Below are 21,080 nucleotides of genomic sequence, written 5' to 3'. Positions count from 1 at the left end.
ACCGCAGCAATAAACACTGTAAAAATGAAGAAGATGGAGAATAAAAAATGGATAAGATGGGAAGAGAAACAACTACAAAGACGTTTCATAAGGATAACAACAAATGAAACCCACAAAAACATTTGAACATTAATAATAGCATTTAATAATAAAGAGAATAATAGAAAGATTTAACACTAAATAACATAAAAAGGGTTGATATGCCATAAAATATCAAAAATAAAAACAAAGCAAATCCTATGCTGTCTATGTGGGTTTTTTTTTGTTTTTTTGCTGTTTTTGTTTGTTTTTTTTTGTTTTTTTTGTTGGTGACACTCATGGGTTTGAGTGACGTCCAGCATATGTGAGGGTTGGCTTATTTTTTTGTGTGAAAAGAAATGAGTTTTCCATGCATTCCATAGCCATTAACTCTTAATTAGATTTTCAGTGAATATTTTTTAATGTTGCGTTTAAATTATTTTCCACGCTAGAAGTTGCAAAACAACAAAGTCAGAAAATATGGATGATGAAATAAAAAAAGAAATAACAAAATACTGAAATAAACCCCCATGTTAATGATGTTAAAGCCAGTATTCAATTTAACACTGAAAAATATTAATGTGGGCAAAATGAATGCACGCATACAAAAGGCTATGGCTGAATCCTTAGAAAATGACCTCTTCTAAGGCATTCACAGCAAGAACTCCCCTTCTTACTACAGCAAATAATAAAAAAAAGTTCCTTTTCTTAATGTTCCCAGGGTCCATGAACAAAGTTTTCTCGCAAGGGCTTCTCGTCTGTGACACACATTGCTACAAGATAGTTGTCTTCAAAATTAATCTAATTTATAAAACTCACTATGTCTGTCTGTCTGTCTCCATATTTTCAAACTCTATCTTCACCGAAACTAAAAGTTGCAGACCTCAAATGATTGGAATTTTTATCGACCGTTCTTTTATGGATCTTTAGCTGATTAAAATAGTTTTTAAGGGATCAAAAATGGGTCAAAATTGAAAAAAATCGTTACAGCAGCACTCCAGGATACAACACTAATCCGTTCCAGGGTTGGGATCGTAAGGTGAAATCGCCATATGGCGGGGCCATTATACAGTAAATATTAAAAAATAATAACAAAATATAGTCCTGTATATAATCAAATAACACTATAAGGCAGGGTACATAACGTAACTAGGGGTTGGAAAAACATCATATTCCACATCGTAACCTGAAAAAAACGTATCCTAGGGGTTCTACTGTATACATTTTGTACATTTAGCTTAGTTTATTTTTAATTAGTTCATTTGCATGTCACATTGGTACAGTGGTAACGTCACCAGCTTTGAATGCTAAAGTTTTGCTTTCGGTTTCAATTCCAGCTGATTACACAAATACTTTTTTTTACTTTTGAAATCACGACTATAATAATATATATGAAATTTGAACAAATAAAATACCATATTTAAGTGTATTTTACGACCAAGCACCGCCCACTGTTGCATGCATATATATATATATATATATATATATATATATATATATATATATATATATATATATACATACTCACGCACCATGGTCTAATAATGACATTTCTCTTACATGCAGCATTAGCTGGTGGTTCATTAGCTGATTGGATTTTTTATGGACTGTTCTTTTAGGAGTCTTTAACTAGTTAAAATAGTTTTTAAGGGGTCAAAATTGAAAAAAAAAATCGTTATACATTTTGTACATGCATCTTAGTTTATTTTTAATCAGCTCATATGCACGTCACGTTGGCAGAGTGGTAACATCACCAGCTTTGAATGCTACAATTTTGCTTTCGGTTTCAATTCTAGCTGATGGCACCCAAATATTTTTTTTTTTTTTTTACTTTTGAAATCACGACTCTATAATAATATATACGAAATTTGGACAAATTAAAATATCATATTTAAGCGTATTTTACAGCCCCCCCCCGCTAGTATAAAATAAATACTTGTCATAAACTGTTTCCATGAGTCGTCAAACTTAGTTCATTCCATTCATTATTTTCGATCCTTACATAACAGTGGATTGGGGAAATAACATTCAAGGCTACTAAGACAAAGTTTCTATCCTTTAACGATTATCAGAAAACTTACCAACTACCATTGTTGATAGCACCCTACTTGAGAATCCAAGATTCAAACTCCTCGGTCTTATATTCAAATTTTGAATTTTTAAAAAAAATGGAAATTGCTTCAGACATGGCATGAAACCACTTGATGTAAGAAACTAAAAGGTGGACCTAAAAAAGAATCACCCTATACCCCATAATTTTTACAGTATGTTTTAGTATGTAGTATAGTTTTCAAGCTCGGGTGTTTATTCTGAAAGCCGTTCTTAACATGGGGAGGTTGGCGGTGTTTATATGATGCTGGGTTAGGTTGTACAAAAATACCAACTAGAGAATACCGGTTAAAATTATGTGTGTGTGTGTGAGGGGGGGTTATCATTCAGGTCCGCCAACTAAAAAATTTCATTTGCGGCTAAAAAGTTATTTCTGATTAAAACGAAATGATCTACCAAATCACATTCCGAGTTCATTCATCGACATATATGCAGACGACACTATGGTAACATCTCAAAGACCACCAATGACCAAGATCTCTCTTAGTCTCTCTCTTCTGACATCGAACATATATAGGACAAAAAGTGGTTGATTTTAATGCAACCATAACCAAGCTTCGATCTTTTCACCACCAATGCTCTGCTCCCTGCTTGCCCCCAATTGATATGAATGGCTCCTGTCTCCTAGAAGCATCCTGCTTTGATAAGCTTCTGGGACTTGCCTTCACCCCTGACCTGAAATGGAAGACTTGCATCAAATCTGTGCATTTCATGCTTTTTCAGGTGAAGAAGGCCAGAGGATGAGTTGGTCGAAACGTGGTGAAACAAGTAAATTCCATGAACAAAGTTTCTTTCTTAGAACTGCCTACCCATGGAACTTGATTCTGCTGGCATGCTTTTCGGCTGACTACAACATGGTCATCTTCGAGACAAATGTGAACAAGATTTTGATGTCTTGCCCCCTTAAATATCAAATTCTACCCAACTTCCGCCATCAACAATCACTAAGCTCTTACCTCAGTGACCACCTTATACTCATTAATCCTTATCCTCGAGTGATCTTCAGGCCTTGATAAGCAGTTACTCTTGTAATAAAAAAAAAAGCTAAGAAAAAAACAGTATTCCTCAAAGGAGGCACTATTTCATAAAAGGAATGCAAAGTTCTTTGGTAGTTTATTTATTTGAAGAAGATGAGTCGAATGCCGAGAAAAAAATCCTCTGAGGTCATCAGATCTAAGCTTTGTTTCTGAATTTTTTAGATGAAGATTGATAATTTCGATTATTCAAGCTACTGTACTCCTCTTGAATATTATTCTGACAATGTTTCGGCTGGTGTAACATCCAATCTTCTTCAGCTGCACAGAATTTTAAACGGAACACTTTATTTAATCCATGGAGTACTTGCTCTCATTCCCTCAGCCATGCCCAGGTAGAAGTCTTAAGTAATTTCTTTCTTTTTTTTTTAACATTTTCACCGCAAACAAGGCACGGTGCCATTTTGATGTAGGGGCTATTATCTGGTACAGAATTGCATGGATACTATGTAGGGAGTTGAGCAGCAAGATGTCTGTTTACATTATGCTTGGACTTCTGCATGTCAGTGCAGTTGGGGAAGCAAGAACCCAAAAGGGAATTCCAAAGTCCAGCAGTTCTGAGGAAGAAACTATTAGAGTAGAAGGCTTTCTGGCATCTGGGGATCTCTAATCTGTAGGGGTGGGATTTTGTAAAGGTACAGGATACTTTCAGACATAAGTAAATTTCTAGCACATTAGAGAGAGCCCACCTTCCTTGCAGCAACTACAGCAATGCCCTCGATGTATCTGTTCCAGCTCATGTTTCCTGTGAACGTTAAACTGAGGCTAGGACTGAACCTTCAACCTCCAAAAGACTGTCATGTCGAAGTGATAATTATTTTGCACTTTTTATCCATTATGCCACATTTTTTTTTGTCTTTTTTTTCTTTTTTAAGAATTCTTTCAAATTTTTTTTTTTTAATTTCTCAATCGAAACATAGTTACTTTGATGTAGGGAGCTACTTTTTGGGATCGAATTTGCAGGGAAACTATATAGGGAGTTGAGCAGCGAAATGTCTGTTTGCATTACATCTGAACCTCTGCATGTCAGCACAGTTAGGGAAGCAGGGCCCCGGCAGGGAATTCCAAAGTCTAGCTGTCTGAAGGAAGAAACTATTAGAGTAGAAGGCGTTTCAGCATCTATGGATCTCAACAGTGAAGGAGCGAGATTTTGCTGTTTGTCAGGTTATTCAAGAGTATGTTGAGGGTGCACAAATGCTGCATTAAAATACTTGTAAAACAGGCACACGGATGCGACGATGTGACAGAGGTTGGAGTTCGGTTGATAGTTCGGAGTCTATGGGGTTGGCGACTCTTTTAATTTTGTGTAGGAGTGAGAGATGAGTGCCAGATGCACCAGCCCAGACGTGGCAACAGTACTCCCTGCATGGGTGAATGACGGCTTTGTAGAGGTACAGGATGCACTCAGTTTAAGTAATTTTCTAGTACAGTAGAATGAACCCATCTCTTTTGCAGCAGTCTTGGCAATGTTTTCCATATATTTGTTCCAGTTCATATTGTTTGTGAACGTTAGGTCGAGTAGTTCGAACGAAGAGCTTTCAGATAGTGTATCATTAGCCATGGCTATCAATGCAAAGTATTTGCCAAAAAAAAAAAAAAAAAAGGTAAAATTCCAAATTGAAAAAAAGATCCTTCAGTAATGGGTTAATAATTTAAATCGTTTTGTACTAAGTGACATAGACATGATCGATAAAAGGGAGATTGGAAGAAGCAAAGGGAGATAATCAGAAAAGATTGGTAAAGTTAAATTAAATTTTTTTTTTTTATCTAATAAATTATCTATTGATTATTATATATTATGAGGAGTAATTTGTTTGGTGGGATAATTTGCAAAAAAAAAATAAAAACATAAAAAAATGTTTTTTAAATATTACAGGAAAAAAAAAATAATGATAATGTCGTTCATCAAATTCCGTCTGTGTTTCTTTACAATATCACGTCAGCTGATATTTAGCCTTGATGATGAATGCCCTGGAAAGTCACTGCTGATTAATGTTTACTTTTAAAATATGCAAACGAAGACATGATTTGCTGCGATTTTTAATGAAACATCTTTTATCATAAATTGAACTCATTAATATGAAAAAATTAAAATAAAATGGTGAGGTACACCTGGACTTGAACAAGGTATCATTCGATCTGTAGTCAATTGCTCTATCATTAAGCTGTATCTCCAGATTATAATAAATCTGTTGTTTAAAGGAGAAATGATTTGTTGAGATTTAATTATTATTTCCCTTGGCCGGTGTAACATAGAATATTCCCCTGTAAAAAAATTCTTCTTTTTTTATCTATAAGAGAGAAAAGCTATTTTTAAGATCGGATTTTTCGATTTTCAATACTTATCAATGAATTTCTGTACAAAACATATCTAAGAACACTGCCAGACATATAAATTTGCATATGAAGAACTCCTTCTCTCTCTCTCACACAAACACACACACGTACACACACACACAAAGTGACTTTTATATAATAGTAAAGATTTTCTAGCAACATCCAAGAGGACAGTCCGTGTTACAATCCTCCAGCAGCATACACACATGGGGTCCATTCGTGTACGCAAAGGAGCCAGCAAGTGCACCACAGTCCACTTCGGGGACATCACTTGAACACTAATCTCTATTTTACTTGTCTTTACTAGTCTTCGATTGAGGGATTTTTTTTTTTTTTTACACAGTGATCACCATTTATCAAGGCCCGGAAGCCACTCAGGGATAAAGGTTATTGCAAGTGCATTACGTTAGTGTGGAGATTTGATGAAGTGTTTACTTCAGGGGGCGGTTCATTAGGAATTTGTTAACGTTGGACTTGAACACATCCAAGTTGTAGTCCGGTGGGAAGCAGGCAGACGGAACATAGTTCCACAGGCGTGCAGTTCTAAGAAAGAAGCTTTGTTCATGGAATCCGCGTTTTGATTTCGGCACAGATAAAGAGTGGGGTAAATTTTTCACAGTGGATTCAACTAGACGGGTGTTTTTCGTGAAAGATTGGCGAGGGGGGGTCAGAGATTGGAGTTCAGACGAGCACCTGCAATGGAAATAACGATAAAACAAGGATAGGCTTGCAACGTCTCTTCTGTGGGAGAGAGGTTGCAGGGTAGAGAAAAGGGCATCCCCCACTAAGCCACGAAGTCTATTTTGTACTCTGTCAAGGCAGGATAGGCTGTTTTTAGCAGCTCCTATGTGGCAACAGTATTCCATTCTTGGATGTACTTGGCTTTTATACAGATAGAGAATTGCATCAGTAGTGAGATATCTTCTGGAGCGGTAGAAGGATCCCACCATCTTTCCAGCGACCTTGGCAACAGACTTGATGTACGTGTTCCATTTCAGATCAGGAGTAAAGGTCAAACCCAGAAGCTTGTCAAAACACGGGGCCTCACCCAGACGAGAGCCATCCATCACAATTGATGCCAGATGTGTCACTATTCTCAACCATAGCCCTGGGGGAAATTCTTTTTCCTCTCAAGCTGTCTGTTCATCTCTTAATTGCTCTGAAGGGGAATTTCATCTTCTCCCCATTCATTCATTCCGACTTCGCGGTTGGGTCCTGCCCAACTCGGTTCTCCTTTATTCGGACCTGATCAACCAGTCTTAACTGTCTGCCAGGGGCTTACTCTTCCCATTTCTTTATTAGTATCATCTTACCCGATGTGTTGACCATCACCATCAGAGATCGACTCCGACCACCGATTTACTTAGAGTCACTCCCTCTTCATTATTAGTGTATTTCTCCACAGGGTCAATCTGGAAAAATCTCCCGCTCCCCCGGTTCGTTCATGCTATCAATTTTGCCCCCCCCCCACCGAACATGGCCATTCTTGGGTGAAGTTTCACATCCTTTTCGGCTATCACAGGGAATTTCTACTCCCCCTACCGTCAGTGTAGCTGAGTCAAAGCTCAACTCCACTCCATTTGCCTGTAGCCAGTCTCCCCCCAGTATCATCTCATTACACAGCTCGTCAACTACATAGAAGGGGAATTTCTTCTTTACCCCAACTTTGGCCAAGTGTCAACACTCCCAACCACACCTAACCCTTAGCCTGTAAGTAAGGTAATTTGATGCTGTCCGAGTGCATGAAAATACTGTTACAGAAGATGTCATATTCCAAAAATCACATAAATTAATCAAGTTGCTTTTTTTTTAACTAAGAAAATAAATATTTATTAAGAAAAAGGATGTAGGGTTTTTTGATCGGTCATGATGTATAAATAAGGCAAAGATAACTCACTTCGTACTATTGAGATCAAAATCAGCTTCACTATGAATATATTTAGTATTTAATGGACTAAAAATAATAAACTTTTATCTTAGTTAAAAATAAAACTACTTAATCAATTTACATGATTTTTGGAATATGACATCTTCATTCTGTGACGAATTCGTACATCATAAAGATTTTCCTGTATTTTTTTGTTTTTAAACAGGTGTAATTCTAAATAAGCACCGTCCCATCTTTAAGAGTCACATTAACACATCCATTGTTTTATTTATTCTCATATAATCTTCATGCAACACATATCCTCAACCCTCATCGGCTAAGTTTCAGTTCCATGCATTATCACACTGCGTATATATGCTTCATTAACTTCTCCATGTTTTTTTTTTTTTTTTTTTTTTTTTGAGATGATAAAAGTTTTTCTTTTTTTTTTTTTCAAGTTTTACCACGTCAGCTGGAGCAAAGCCGTTCCGAGTCATCCTGTCAACAGTGAAAGGAGATCATGTTCTTTACAGCATCGATATTTTGGATCGACAGGACGGTTCGTACATAGTTAGGTACCGCTTACATCGATCATACAAAGATCTGATAATCACTGTGACCTACAAGAACAAAAACGTTGGATCCTCTCCATATACTCTCCAAGGTAAGCTCATCGTATGAAGACGTAGCATTAATCGAAATATGAGGTGCCTTCAATAAGTTTCCAGACTTTTTCATACAGTCATTTAAAATAGTCGTAGACTCTTGAAACTTCAGTACGTTATTGCTATACATCTTATGAGATGACTGACCAATTTTTATGATTTCGGTTTCAAATGAACAGCTACAGCAGGAACTGAAATACACACTACTAAAGCCAAATTGTCACAGCTGGTGAATTTCAAAAATGCAATCTGGATGTGAGGACACTTTAGAAGAACGATATGCAATAGAATTTTGTTTTAAATATGAAAAATTGCCACAGAAACGTATGGAATGCTTCAAATTGCTTTTGGACCATCTTGCATGAATTTAGCATCAGTTTTTGAGTGGCATAAGAGATTTAAGGAAGGTAGGGAGTCTGTGAGGGATGATGTGAGGTGTGGGAGAAGTAAGGATGTCAGAACACCAGAGTTGATTGGCCAAATAAAGAATTCCATGGATAAGGACCGTTGTATATCTGTAGAAACAGTAAGTGCACAGTTTGATGTCAGTGTGGGAACTGTACACAATTATTTGTGAGGAACTGAAGATGCGGAAGATTTGTACAAAGTTTGTCCCAAGGATGCAGTCCACAACTCCCATCCTTGTCACAGATTATTTGACCAAGATGGGCATCAAGATAGTTCCTCACCCTCCCTTTAGTCCACACCTTGCTCCCTGTGACTTTTGGTTATTCCCTCAGCACAAGGAAAACCTTAGAGGCTGTTGTTATGAGACAATTAAGGAGATGAAAGAGGTTGACATACACTGACACAAGAGGACTTCCATGGAACCTTCCAGAAGTTGTTGGAACGGTACAGCAAGTGCATTGCAGCTGGAGGAGATTACTTCAAAAGGGACTAGAGTTTCATGTGTGTACTATCAATAAAAGTGCCCGTATGAAAAAGTCTGGAAACTTATTGAGGGCACCTCATACTACCAAAAATAATTTAACGATTAATACTCGAGTCAAGTCCAAATCATATCTTGTCTTCAAATCGGTGTCATGCAGGTGTATTGCTATCCTGCCGAGCAATTTCAATAATTGATCTGACACGATTCCTACATTAGTTATTTGATTAAACAATTCAACAAGATCTTAGGAGATTTATTCACCATGATCGTCCAGTAAGTTGTAAGGTCAAAAAAAGGTAAATATATTACTTTTAAGGGCATGGCTTAATTATTATCACACTAGAATGATGATCAACAAATGTTTCACACGCCCATATTTTTAGTGTTATCAAATCGATTGATTGCTTGCTCTAATTGGGCACTCATCACGATGCACCTGGAAGAAGGTTTACATGCCTCTCGCAGTAACTAAGTTTACATTGTAGTCTACATTGCACTGTAGAGAACCTACTGTTGATTTTATAAAAATATTTTTTATATATAATGGCTTGCATTAAAGTTTAAAATGCAAAAGTATCATTTGGACTTTAAACAGAAACATTTCGAATGCACCCTTGTCATATCAAAGAACCTACTGTTGATTTTATATATCTGACATTACTGCTTGTGTAGGGTGACCCAACGTTGAATGATAATCAATGAATGTTTCACACTCCCATATTTTTAGTGTTATTGAAATCGATAAAATAGCCCATTTTTCAGTCAAATCGATTGATTGCTCTAATTAAGCACCCATCACGATGCACCTGGGGAAAGGTTCACATGCTTCTCGTAGTGATTAAGTTCGCAATACATTGTAGTCTAGATTGCACTGTAGAGAACCTACTGTTGATTTTATAAAATTATTTTTTATATATAATGACTTGCATTAAAGTTTAAAATGCAAAAGTATCATGCTTCAATTAGGCTCTAAAAAGAAACATTCATTTCGAGCACGCCTCTGTCATATCAAAGAACCTACTGTTGATATTATATGCCTGGCGTTACTGCTTGTGCAGTGATAATGGCGTGAATTTAAGTTTAAAACAAAAAAGTCAAGTATCATAGTGCAATTGTGCTTTAAACAGAAACATTTATTTCAGACGCACCCCTGTCATATCAAAAAAACCTACTGTTGATTTTATATTTCAGGCCTTTCGGCTTGTGTGGTAATAAAGCTTCTCAAATCCACTTATGATGTTAGGCTGTCTAAGGTGCTAACTTTGGTCAAAATCGCCTGTTCCTTTTTTCATCACATTATTTCAATTATCGATACTTATTGAAGACATTCTAATACAAAACTTATCTAAGAACACTGCCAGACACAGGTACCTTTGTGTGAAATTTCATATAAATTGACCCAGCCGTTTAAGAGTCCATAGGAAACAATCTCACAGACAAAGTTCCTTTTTACATAATAGTAAAGATAGAGATTACCCGTCTTTTCAGTTGTTTTCTCCAAACTCTCATAATCGCAATATTTCAGCCGATATAATCTCTGACCTTCTTTGAGTGTATCTTGAAAATTTATTGGTGAATGTTATAAAGAATGTCATTATTTTGTTCCAGTGCGTCATTAGAATTCAAAAATGTGTGATGCGTTTATGAAATTAAAAAAGCACCAAGTCATTTCCATTTTCATATTAATTTGGGTCCATGCTGATTTGATATTATGGTTAAATTAACTATTTCTTGGACACATTGCTGTCAAAATTTCCAGCTCCAAAACTCGACACTCTTTCAAGTTGACTTGCACATGACTACATACATAGCACACACCTTCTTCCCAAACATTTCCCTGTTCACTTCACGTCTATTTTTATTCACCTGTTTCATTTGCAAAGAAACGGCGTCACTTATGTGACTGTCAACCATAAAAACTGGGTGTCACCATTTTAACCTTTCTATTTTTTTACACAACCAGCCCTTTGAAACACACACACATGCTAACCAAGTAAGTTATGATTTTCTCTACAGATACACAATATCTAATATATATAAAAAAAATGTTTCTGAATTTTTGAGATGAGGATGAACTTTTTTCAGGATTATCTTTCCAATTGCGCTTATTGGATAATGTTGACAAATTTAAAATTGAGTAATAGAATTTTCTAAATATAAGTCACAACAGCTACACGTAATGGCAATGATGTCACAGTAACAGGAATCCGCTAAGCTGATATGATGGAGAGAGGTCTTTCTCTTTTGACTGTTTATTTATTAATGTTTTCTTTTCTCTACCCTGCAACCTCTCTCCCACAGAAGAGACGTTGCGATCCCATCCTTGTTTTATCATTATTTCCATGGCAGGTGCTCGTCTGAACTTCAATCTCTGGTCCCCCCTCGCCAATCTTTCACGAAAAACACCCGTCTAGCTGAATCCACTGTGAAAAATTTCCCCCACTCTATATCTGTGCCTAAATCAAAACACGGATTCCATGAACAAAGCTTCTTTCTTAGAACTGCACGCCTGTGGAACTCTGTTCCGTCTGCCTGCTTCCCACCGGACTACAACTCTGATGTGTTCAAGTCCAATGTTAACAAATTCCTAATGAACCGCCCCCTTAAGTAAACACTTCATCAAATTTCCACACTAACGTAATGTACTTGCAATAACCCTTATCCCTGAGTGACTTCCGGGCCTTGATAAGTGGTGATCACTGTGTAAAAAAAATTTAAAAAAAAAAAAAAAACAGAAAAGAAACCTTCATTTTCTCAAAAATGAAAGCAATTAAGGTTAATTAATTTTTTTTAAACTTTTCTTTGCACCAAAGAAGAGTAAAAGGCTACTATACTGTCCTAGGATGTATGTATTTCGTCAAAATGTATGCAAACCTTCAACAGTTAACATAAACTCTTATCAACAACCCAGATTGTGAAATATGATAAGTTTTGGACACAGATTTATTAGTCATCGACAAAAGCAAGACCGAAAAGGAATAAAAATATTGTTTTAGAAATGCATAAATACAAAATGAAGACAAGGCAGAGACGAGGAGTTTTCTAAAAACTTAGAGAGATTGGTAAACTTAATAAACTTACAGAGCATAAGAATATTGCTAGAAAAGAAATACAAATTATGTACCAGTCAACATTAGATGGAAGTTTCATGTGTGATGAAAAGGTAAACAAAGTTTGTTTAGATGAAAGAAATGATAAAAAATAATATTAGGTTGAGAAGAAAGTCCTTGTGATATTTTTAATTTTGATTTCAAATGATGTATTTTACAATAAATTTTCATTATAATACCTTTACTTTATATACCATTTTAAAGGGCGTTTTTCCGCTCTATCTCATCGTTTAAATTACAATCGTTTTAAAATAATTATGTCTTCTTTTCAGAACGTTGAATACAAGATGGGGAAAAAGCAAATTCACACAATTTTCTCATTTCAGTTAAAGTTAGGCCGAAAAGCTATATCAAACAATAATTAGTCATTCTTTGAATATGTTAGGTTGACTAGAAGGTTTTTGTGGAATGTTAAATTTTGATTTCAAATGATGTATTTTCAAATAAGTTTTCGTTATAACACCTTTACTTTATATATCATTTTAAAGAGTGTTTTTCACTCCATCTATTGTTTAAATTACAATCGTTTTAAAGCAATTATGTCTTCTTTTCAGAACATTGAATACAAGATGGAAAAAAGCAAATTCACACAATTTTCTCATTTCAATTGAAGTTAGGCCAAGAAGGTGCTAAAACAGCTTGTGATATCAACGAAGCTTATGGCCCAGAAACCACTACTGAACGCACAGCACAATGGCGGTTTAAGACATTTCATGGCGGTGACAAGAGTCTTGAAGATGATGAGCGTAGTGGTCGGAGATCGGATGCTGACAATGATTGAGTAAGAGCCTTAATCGAAGCCAATCAACACACAACTGTTTGAGAACTTGCTTCTGAATTAGACTTATTGTATATGACGATTTCCAACCACATGAGATTTTTTTTTTTTTTTTTACACAGTGATCATCACTTATCAAGGCCCAGAAGCCACTCAAGGATAAGGGTTATTGCAAGTACATTACGTTAGTGTGGAGATTTGATGAAGTGTTTACTTAAGGGGGCGTTCATTAGGAATTTGTTAACATTGGACTTGAAGACATCCAAGTTGTAGTCCGGTGGAAAGCAGGCAGACGGAACAGAGTTCCACAGGCGTGCAGTTCTAAGAAAGAAGCTTTGTTCATGGAATCCGCGTTTTGATTTAGGCACAGATATAGAGTGGGGGAAATTTTTCACAGTGGATTCAGCTAGACGGGTGTTTTTCGTGAAAGATTGGCAAGGGGGGACCAGAAATTGGAGATTAGAAAGATAAAAAAAACTTGATAAATGGACGCTCCACAAATTGAATGACAACCAAACGAAACACTTTTATGAGGCATCATCTTCCCTTTATTTACACAACAAGCGCAACCTATTTCACGGCCAGGTTGTGACTTGCGATGAAAAGTGTGTCCTTTACAACAACGGCGATACTCAGCTCAGTGGTTAGATGCTGACAAAACTCCACGACACCTCCAAAAGCCAAAGTTGCACCAAAAGAAGGTCATGCTGACTGTTTTGTGATCTGCGACTGGTCTCATCTATTACAGCTTTTTGAATGCAGGCGAAACCATTACGCCGAAAAAAATACTATCCAGAAATTGATGGCATGCATCAGAAACCTGTGGAGGACACCACGCTCTATGGCAGGCACAAGGGAAAAACAAACGAATACATATCTAAGGCAATGGCGGAAAACCTAGAAGACCTCCAGTCTGTTGTGGAATGGAGACCAAAATGGATGGTAGCATTCAATGCTACTAAGACTAAGCTCATTTCCTTTAATAATTGCAAGAAACCTTCTCAACCACCAATAGCTATGGCTACTGATACATTACCTGAAAATACTTCGTTTAAACTCTTCGGCTTAACGTTCACAGGGAACATGAGCTGAAATAGATACATCAAGCTACTAGTCTCGCACTCCTGGACAGGGTTCAGAAGAGAGTGACTAAACTAATAGGTCCCGAGCTGTCAGCTTAGCTTCAGCCCCTCTTCCACCGACATAATGTTGCATCCCTCTGCCTGTTTTACAAGTAATTTAATGGTATATGCTCCAACGAACTACAAGCCCTTGTACCCCCTTGACTTAGATAACCCCGACAAACCCAACAAGCAGCAAAATCCCACCCCTACACAGTACTGATCCCCAGGTGCCAAAAAGCCTTCTACTATTATAGTTTCTTCCTCAGAACTGATAGACTTTGAAATTCCTTTCTGGGTTCCTGCTTCTTTGACTGTACTGACATGCAGAAGTTAAAGTGTAATGTAAACAGACATCTTGCTGCTCAACTTCCGTTATAATATCCCTGCAATTATTTGCCAGATAGTAGCCCTCTACACCAAAGCAGCACCATGCCTTGTTTGAGGTGAAAATGCAGTAAAATAAAATTTGACAACACCCAGCATTAGTCAATAGAAAAGGCCTAATTCCCCTCCAGGACAATGTCTGACTGCATGTTGCTAAACCGACCCTGTAGAAGTTGAATGAATTGGACTACAAAACTCTGCCTCATCCGCCATACTCTCCAAACCTCTCACCTACTGACTATCACTTTTTCAAACATTTCAACATGAGAAATGCTTAAAAAACCTAATAATATAAAAAACGCCTTCAGCGACTTCATCACCACCAGAACACAAGATTTTCACGTGACTGGCATAAATACACTTGTTTTGTGTTGGCAAAAGTGTGTTGATTCTGATGATGCTTATTTCGATCAATAAATTTTTGTTTGAATTGAAATCTGTTCATCTGAATTTAAAAATTAAAAACTACAAGAACTTTCTTGTCAAACCGATACTAGCATTATTTAATTGCACTTTTTTTAGAGAGAAGAAAGGCAATAATTGCACCGATGATGCTGAAAAAATGTTGAGATATTTAAAGATTTCGTTAGATGAAGAAAACAGCTAAAAGAGGCTGGGGATGCACACAGAAGCCTCAACCTGTGATGGATCTAAATGATCCCCACTCTAAGAAAAAACAACCTGCAAAGCAAAATAAATGCTAGAGAAGCTATTCTGTGCTAGATAGAACAGCTACTGTGATAGGGACTAGATTTATAAGGGAGTAACCAAAGTGGGGGTACGGCATAATCACGTTGACACACCGGTTCTCACCAGATCACTGAAGTTAAGCAACATTGAGCCTGGCCAGTACCAGATGGGTGACCATTTGGGAAGGCTAGGCGCTGTATGTAACTTCTGGGAAGGTTGGGCGTGGAGCCAGCACCCTTGCCCCCAAAAAAGAACTCTCCGCTACAAAAGCATCTACAAAGTTGTAGATGGCTTATGACCCTGAGGGGCTCAAGGCTATGGATGGAACCAAGTTGGGGAGTTGGGAAGCGAGATGTTTGTTCGCATCGCATTTAAATTCCTGCGTGTTTATATGATCGGGGGAGCAGGAAGGCAATTCCAAAGTGAAGGTGTATGATTTTGCTGCTTGTTGGGCGAGATCGCTGGTATTTCCGTTTAAAAGATACAAGTGCAACGCAGTAAGTTCATTGGAGCTCATTCCATTTAAATTATAAAAATGTAAATCAAAAGGACGCAACACTATGGCGATGCAGCTGAGGATGAAGATTAGCAGACAATGCAGAACCTATTTCTAGGTTAGAAATTCTTGCAAACAAGCACAAGAATGCAATACTCTCATGAGGATTGAAGTTTTTCTGACATTTAATTAGAATTCATTTTTTGCAACCTGTCCAAGAGGGGGAGACTACGGGTTGGTGCAACAATACTCCACAAGAAAATCCCAACTTGACAAGGATGAGACTTTGTTGAGACAAATGGCCAAATTGAACGAAAATGTTGCAAAAATAAGATTTTCTTTTTTTTTTTTTTTTTTTTTTGTGTAGGTTATGTCTACAACGATAAGTGCAATTGTCCTGCTCTGAGTTTTTCAAAATGGTTGAAGACCATGGGTTGTCCATCTTCTTATAAACAAATTGAGGCTGATCTTAAGCCATGGAAGGACGGCTTTAACATGAGTCAATATGCTTCAGAGGCTGTAAAAAGGTTCAGTGATTATGGAAGACACAGCATTTGCCATTACAAGATTGTTAATAACAAGGTAAGTTATGTCTTATTTTGACATCAATTATGTTTGAGGCATTCCAGAATGAGCAACAATCGAAATATATATACCTATAAAGTTGGAACTTTTTTTTTTCGCTCTGACATTGATATTAAAAGCCTACTTTTTCTATTTAAAAATTATTAAAACAAACTTTTTTCAATATACTCAGTCATGGATATGCCAGCGATTACATGAAGATTAACTAATTTGCATATTCCTTTGAAAAACAAATTTTAATTAATTACTTGTTCATTTTTTATAGTCCCTTATTAGATGATTGGTTTAATTTCACTATTACGCTGGATTCTATTTATGTATAGTTTCTACATTCTGCGTAATTGCATAGAATTTAAGATGAAAATGTTCCAGCACATGGAAATATATTAGTGTTGGGATGATTAATCGGAATCAGGAAACGGAAAAATTGGAGCTTTTTGGGGTATCGAAATCCGTATCGGAATTGGAAAATTTTGAGCCTATTTTTCGATGCCAAAATCGATTCCATTAATTATCTTTTTTATTTGATTTTGGTTGAAAAAACATCTTCTACTGCTTGTAGTAATAATAAAAAAATAAATATTTATTGATTTAAACTTCCAATAAGACTAAAATCTCTTGATCATCCCCTCACAAGGGTGTTTTTATGTTTGAGAAAATATAAGCACATTTAAGATGTGTTTTGACAGTAATCGGGACAAAATAACAATTTTATAGTAAAATATTTAGAGATTTATAAAGAATCGGAATCGGTAAATGTATAAGAATCGGGAATTTAGTACAGAATCGGTAATTGTATGGAAATCGGGAAAAATATTAGAATCGTTCTATCACTAATATATACATGTGTGTGTGTGTGTGTGTGTTTTGTTCAATGTGTGTGCAAAAAGTCTCTACCAAACTCCTCTCTGAATATTTGGTTTACAGTTGAAATTTTATGTAGCGGCTATTTGGACGTAGCACACTTCTGATTTGGTTTTTAGCCAGCAAAAATTGTTGCTAAGGAGTAAAAAATATCCATCTCAATTTATCTATCTATCTATCTGGCACGATAAACAAGAGATGAATATGAAGAATGTTGATAAAAACTGTCAAAATATAATAAAATTATATCATAGACAAGTTTACCAGAAGTATTTGGTCAGCTGACAGAACTGCATGTATGTTACGTGGTTCTAGTTAGCTGAGAAGAATAATTGGAGTTGGAATTTAGACATTGAGCAGGGCGGACGGTTTAACAGATCGTCCCCCTCTTCACCGGGGAGGAAGCTGACGTGACTTAGAATAGAGACCTAGAATTAATCACTGAAGCAAAGATATTCACTTTCCATTCTTTTGCGATCAACACCTGGAAATAAAATCTATATAAAATATAGTTTATATATATATATATATATATATATATATATATAAAGTGAATAAAAACTATATAAAACCAACAAGCATTCTTGCAAGTGAATGAATATTCGTTCAAGCAGGTTCCAGCCTCCCCTCCGAGAACAAGATGAATTCCAGGTGGATAAGATCAACGACGCATGAAGTTAAGGTATGTCCAAAATGCATATATGACACACACACACACACACACACACACCTGCATATTAACATTTAGACGATCATAGCATTGGAACATAAATTGACCGCATCAACACAACTTATGGTTCAGATAATGAAGAACCACCGTAGACATTTAGTGACACGTATCCACACATAATGATGAACCCTTCGTCACGGGTACATATCACTGTATGCCTTGCTGGCACACAATTACAACATATCTGCTGTAAAGTGGTACCATTAACCATTACACAACACATGTGCATGGCTCAGAGGCTACGGAATGAGGTGAGAGAGTTGTATGTTTTGGTTTCAGTTCTAGCTGATGGCACCCAATTCATATTTTTTTACTTTTGATATCACTACTACATATTAGGTACAATATAATAATCAATTGAGAATTAGCTCTATAATAATAAATACATAATCTACATGAGTTAAAATATCATATTTAAACATATCTTATGAGTGGGCAACCTGTTAGTATATATATATATTTTAGTATATATATATTGCCTTCAAATCAATAGGGGACGTACATGTAAGAGACACTCCACGGTTTAGAGTCCACGGTTCGAATTCGACAGCCTACAGTCTAGAGGAACAAGAGAATCTTGGTTCAAGATGAGAAAACAAAAAAACAAGAAAAAATAATCTGATACAGAGTTTAGCTAGTCGTTCGACTTTTATTCGGGCTATTGCATCACTTTCAATAATTTCTTTGGAGAAAGATGTGAATCAGTCTGTTCATCCTCCAGCTATGGGTTTAAAACTCAGATTTAAACTCAGTCCTGATGCTGTCTTTTGGTACCATTAAGAAAGCTGGACTCACAGATCTTTGACCTTTTGTAAGGTACTCAGTTCATACATTTGGCAATGTCAGTACTTGTATAGTGTTACTCATCTCTACGGACAATTATTTCGACCTCATTAACCCTTATCCTCGAGTGGCTCTTGGTCTTTATGATGTGTGTTAATAACGCGGTTAATGCGGTACTGAGTTGAACACAACTTGTTTGTGTCAAGTTGAGTGAAAAGGAGTAAAAAAACAAAAAAAAAGGTTTCCCGTGATGTAGATCAAACCTATTGACTTCTATTGACATTGCATACACCTGCATACAGCAAGGGGTCACAAACAGATTAATGAGTGTATTTTGAGTACAAGACACTTAACGGAGGTTAGCCCCACATACATACCTTTAAATTAATAGGGAACGTACATATGTTTTAGAGACAATTCATAGTTTAGAGTCCACAGTTCGAATTTGACAGTCTAGAGTAACAAGAGAATCTTGATTCAAGATGAGAAAAAGAAAAGAAAAAATCAAAATCGATTCAGCGATGTGAGGCGGCCCTGTCAATGATGGAATCCAAATAAAGACTTCTCCAAACAATAAAGGAAAAAGTTGCATGTCTTGAGATCTTATCTGTCACATACACACACACACACACGCACACGACTGTAGACATACATGTGCACACACAGAAGACAGCTGGTCACAGCCATGTTCAAATTATATAAGGCCACCATTCGCCCATGTATGGAGTATTGCTGTCACATCTGGGCTGGTGCATCTGCTACTAGTCTCTCGCTCCTTGACAAGGTTAAAAAAAGAGTCGCAAACCTGATAGGCCTTGAACTGGCATCTAAGTTTCAGCCTCTGTCCCATCGACGAAATGTTGCATCCCTCTGCCTTTTCTACAAGTATTTTAGTGGTGAATGCTCTGACGAACTGCAATCACTTGTGCCCCCACGACGTGAGCACCCTCGACAAACCCAACAGGCTGCTAAATCCCACCCCCACACTGTAGAGATCCCTAGATGTAAAAGAACTTTTTACTCCAATAGTTTCTTCCCCAGAACCGCTAGACTCTGGAATTCCATTCCAGGTCCCTGCTTCCCCAACAGTACTGACGTACAGAAGTTCAAGTGTAACGTGAACCGACATCTTGCTGCTCCAATCCCTACATAGTACCCCAGTAGTTGTTGCCCCTGATAGTAGCCCCCTACACCAAAGTGGCAATTTGCCTTGTTTGGGGTGAAAGTGTAATAAAAAAAAAAATAAAAAAACTACATACACAAGAATAGATATACTTGAGAACATATATGTCTCATCATTTCTCATCCCTCTCACAACAGAAGAGTACTCGTATATGCTTTCCATTTCAGTAACCAATTAAAATTAAGTATTAAGAAAAACTTTTTACTCAAAAATATATTTACACAAATATTTTAATTTAAAAATTTTTTTTTTTTCAATTGCAGGTTTTTCGAAAATGTTATGGCGAACATATCGGATTCAAAATGTTTTCTGACGCACCTCTGTTGTCTCTGGCGAGAAAAGTCGTCCTTCCAGATGTGGAATTTTTCATTAACCTCGGAGATTGGCCATTGGAGAAACGCTCAGTTAATCAAAATCCATTTCCAATGTTTTCCTGGTGTGGCTCAGACGAAACTTGTGATATTGTAATGCCTACCTATGACATCACAGAATCTACATTTGAAATGATGGCAAGGTAATTTAAGTGTTTTCTTTTATACGTGTCATTTTTTATTTGTTTTACCGACGTATTTGACAATGGATCTATTCTTGTGATTTTTGCTTTGTTTTGATTAAATATTTTTAATTTTTGTCATGTTTGATTTAGCATTTTTTCATTTTTGTCAGTTTTGCTTAGATATTTGACAATGGATCTATTCTTGTGATTTTTGCTTTTTTTTTTTTGATTGAACATTTTTTATTTTTGTCATTTTTGCTTTGTTTTGCTGAAATATTTGACAGCGGATCTATTCTTGTGATTTTTGCTTTTTTTTTTTTGATTGAACATTTTTTATTTTTGTCATTTTTGCTTTGTTTTGCTGAAATATTTGACAGCGGATCTATTCTTGTGATTTTTGCTTTTTTTTTTTGATTGAACATTTTTTATTTTTGTCATTTTTGCTTTGTTTTGCTGAAATATTTGACAGCGGATCTATTCTTGTGATTTTTGCTTTTTTTTTTTGATTGAACATTTTTTATTTTTGTCATTTTTGCTTTGTTTTGCTGAAATATTTGACAATGGATCTATTCTTGTGATTTTTGCTTTTTTTTTTTTGATTGAACATTTTTTATTTTTGTCATTTTTGCTTTGTTTTGCTGAAATATTTGACAGCGGATCTATTCTTGTGATTTTTGCTTTTTTTTTTTGATTGAACATTTTTTTATTTTTGTCATTTTTGCTTTGTTTTGCTGAAATATTTGACAGCGGATCTATTCTTGTGATTTTTGCTTTTTTTTTTTGATTGAACATTTTTTATTTTTGTCATTTTTGCTTTGTTTTGCTGAAATATTTGACAGCAGATCTATTCTTGTGATTTTTGCTTTTTTTTTTTTGATTGAACATTTTTTATTTTTGTCATTTTTGCTTTGTTTTGCTGAAATATTTGACAATGG

General features: G+C 36.1%; 1 protein-coding gene across 1 annotated transcript in view; it reads left to right on the top strand.

Annotated features, from left to right (window-relative positions):
• Nucleotides 1-21,080, top strand: part of LOC145259762 (protein O-glucosyltransferase 2-like) — a 75,121-nt gene that overhangs the window by 34,160 nt on the left and 19,881 nt on the right. The window contains exons 2-4 of the mRNA XM_080117499.1: nucleotides 7,824-8,029; nucleotides 15,872-16,086; nucleotides 19,913-20,163. Of these exons, the coding sequence (XP_079973625.1) occupies nucleotides 7,824-8,029; nucleotides 15,872-16,086; nucleotides 19,913-20,163 (672 nt within the window). The remainder of the gene's footprint in view (nucleotides 1-7,823; nucleotides 8,030-15,871; nucleotides 16,087-19,912; nucleotides 20,164-21,080) is intronic.

Source organism: Euprymna scolopes, chromosome 35 (assembly GCF_053919585.1).
Source record: "Euprymna scolopes isolate OS-2025 chromosome 35, ASM5391958v1, whole genome shotgun sequence".
Taxonomy (NCBI): domain Eukaryota; kingdom Metazoa; phylum Mollusca; class Cephalopoda; order Sepiida; family Sepiolidae; genus Euprymna; species Euprymna scolopes.
The sequence above is the reverse complement of the archived record's forward strand: the minus strand, read 5'-3'. Positions and strand labels throughout refer to the sequence as shown.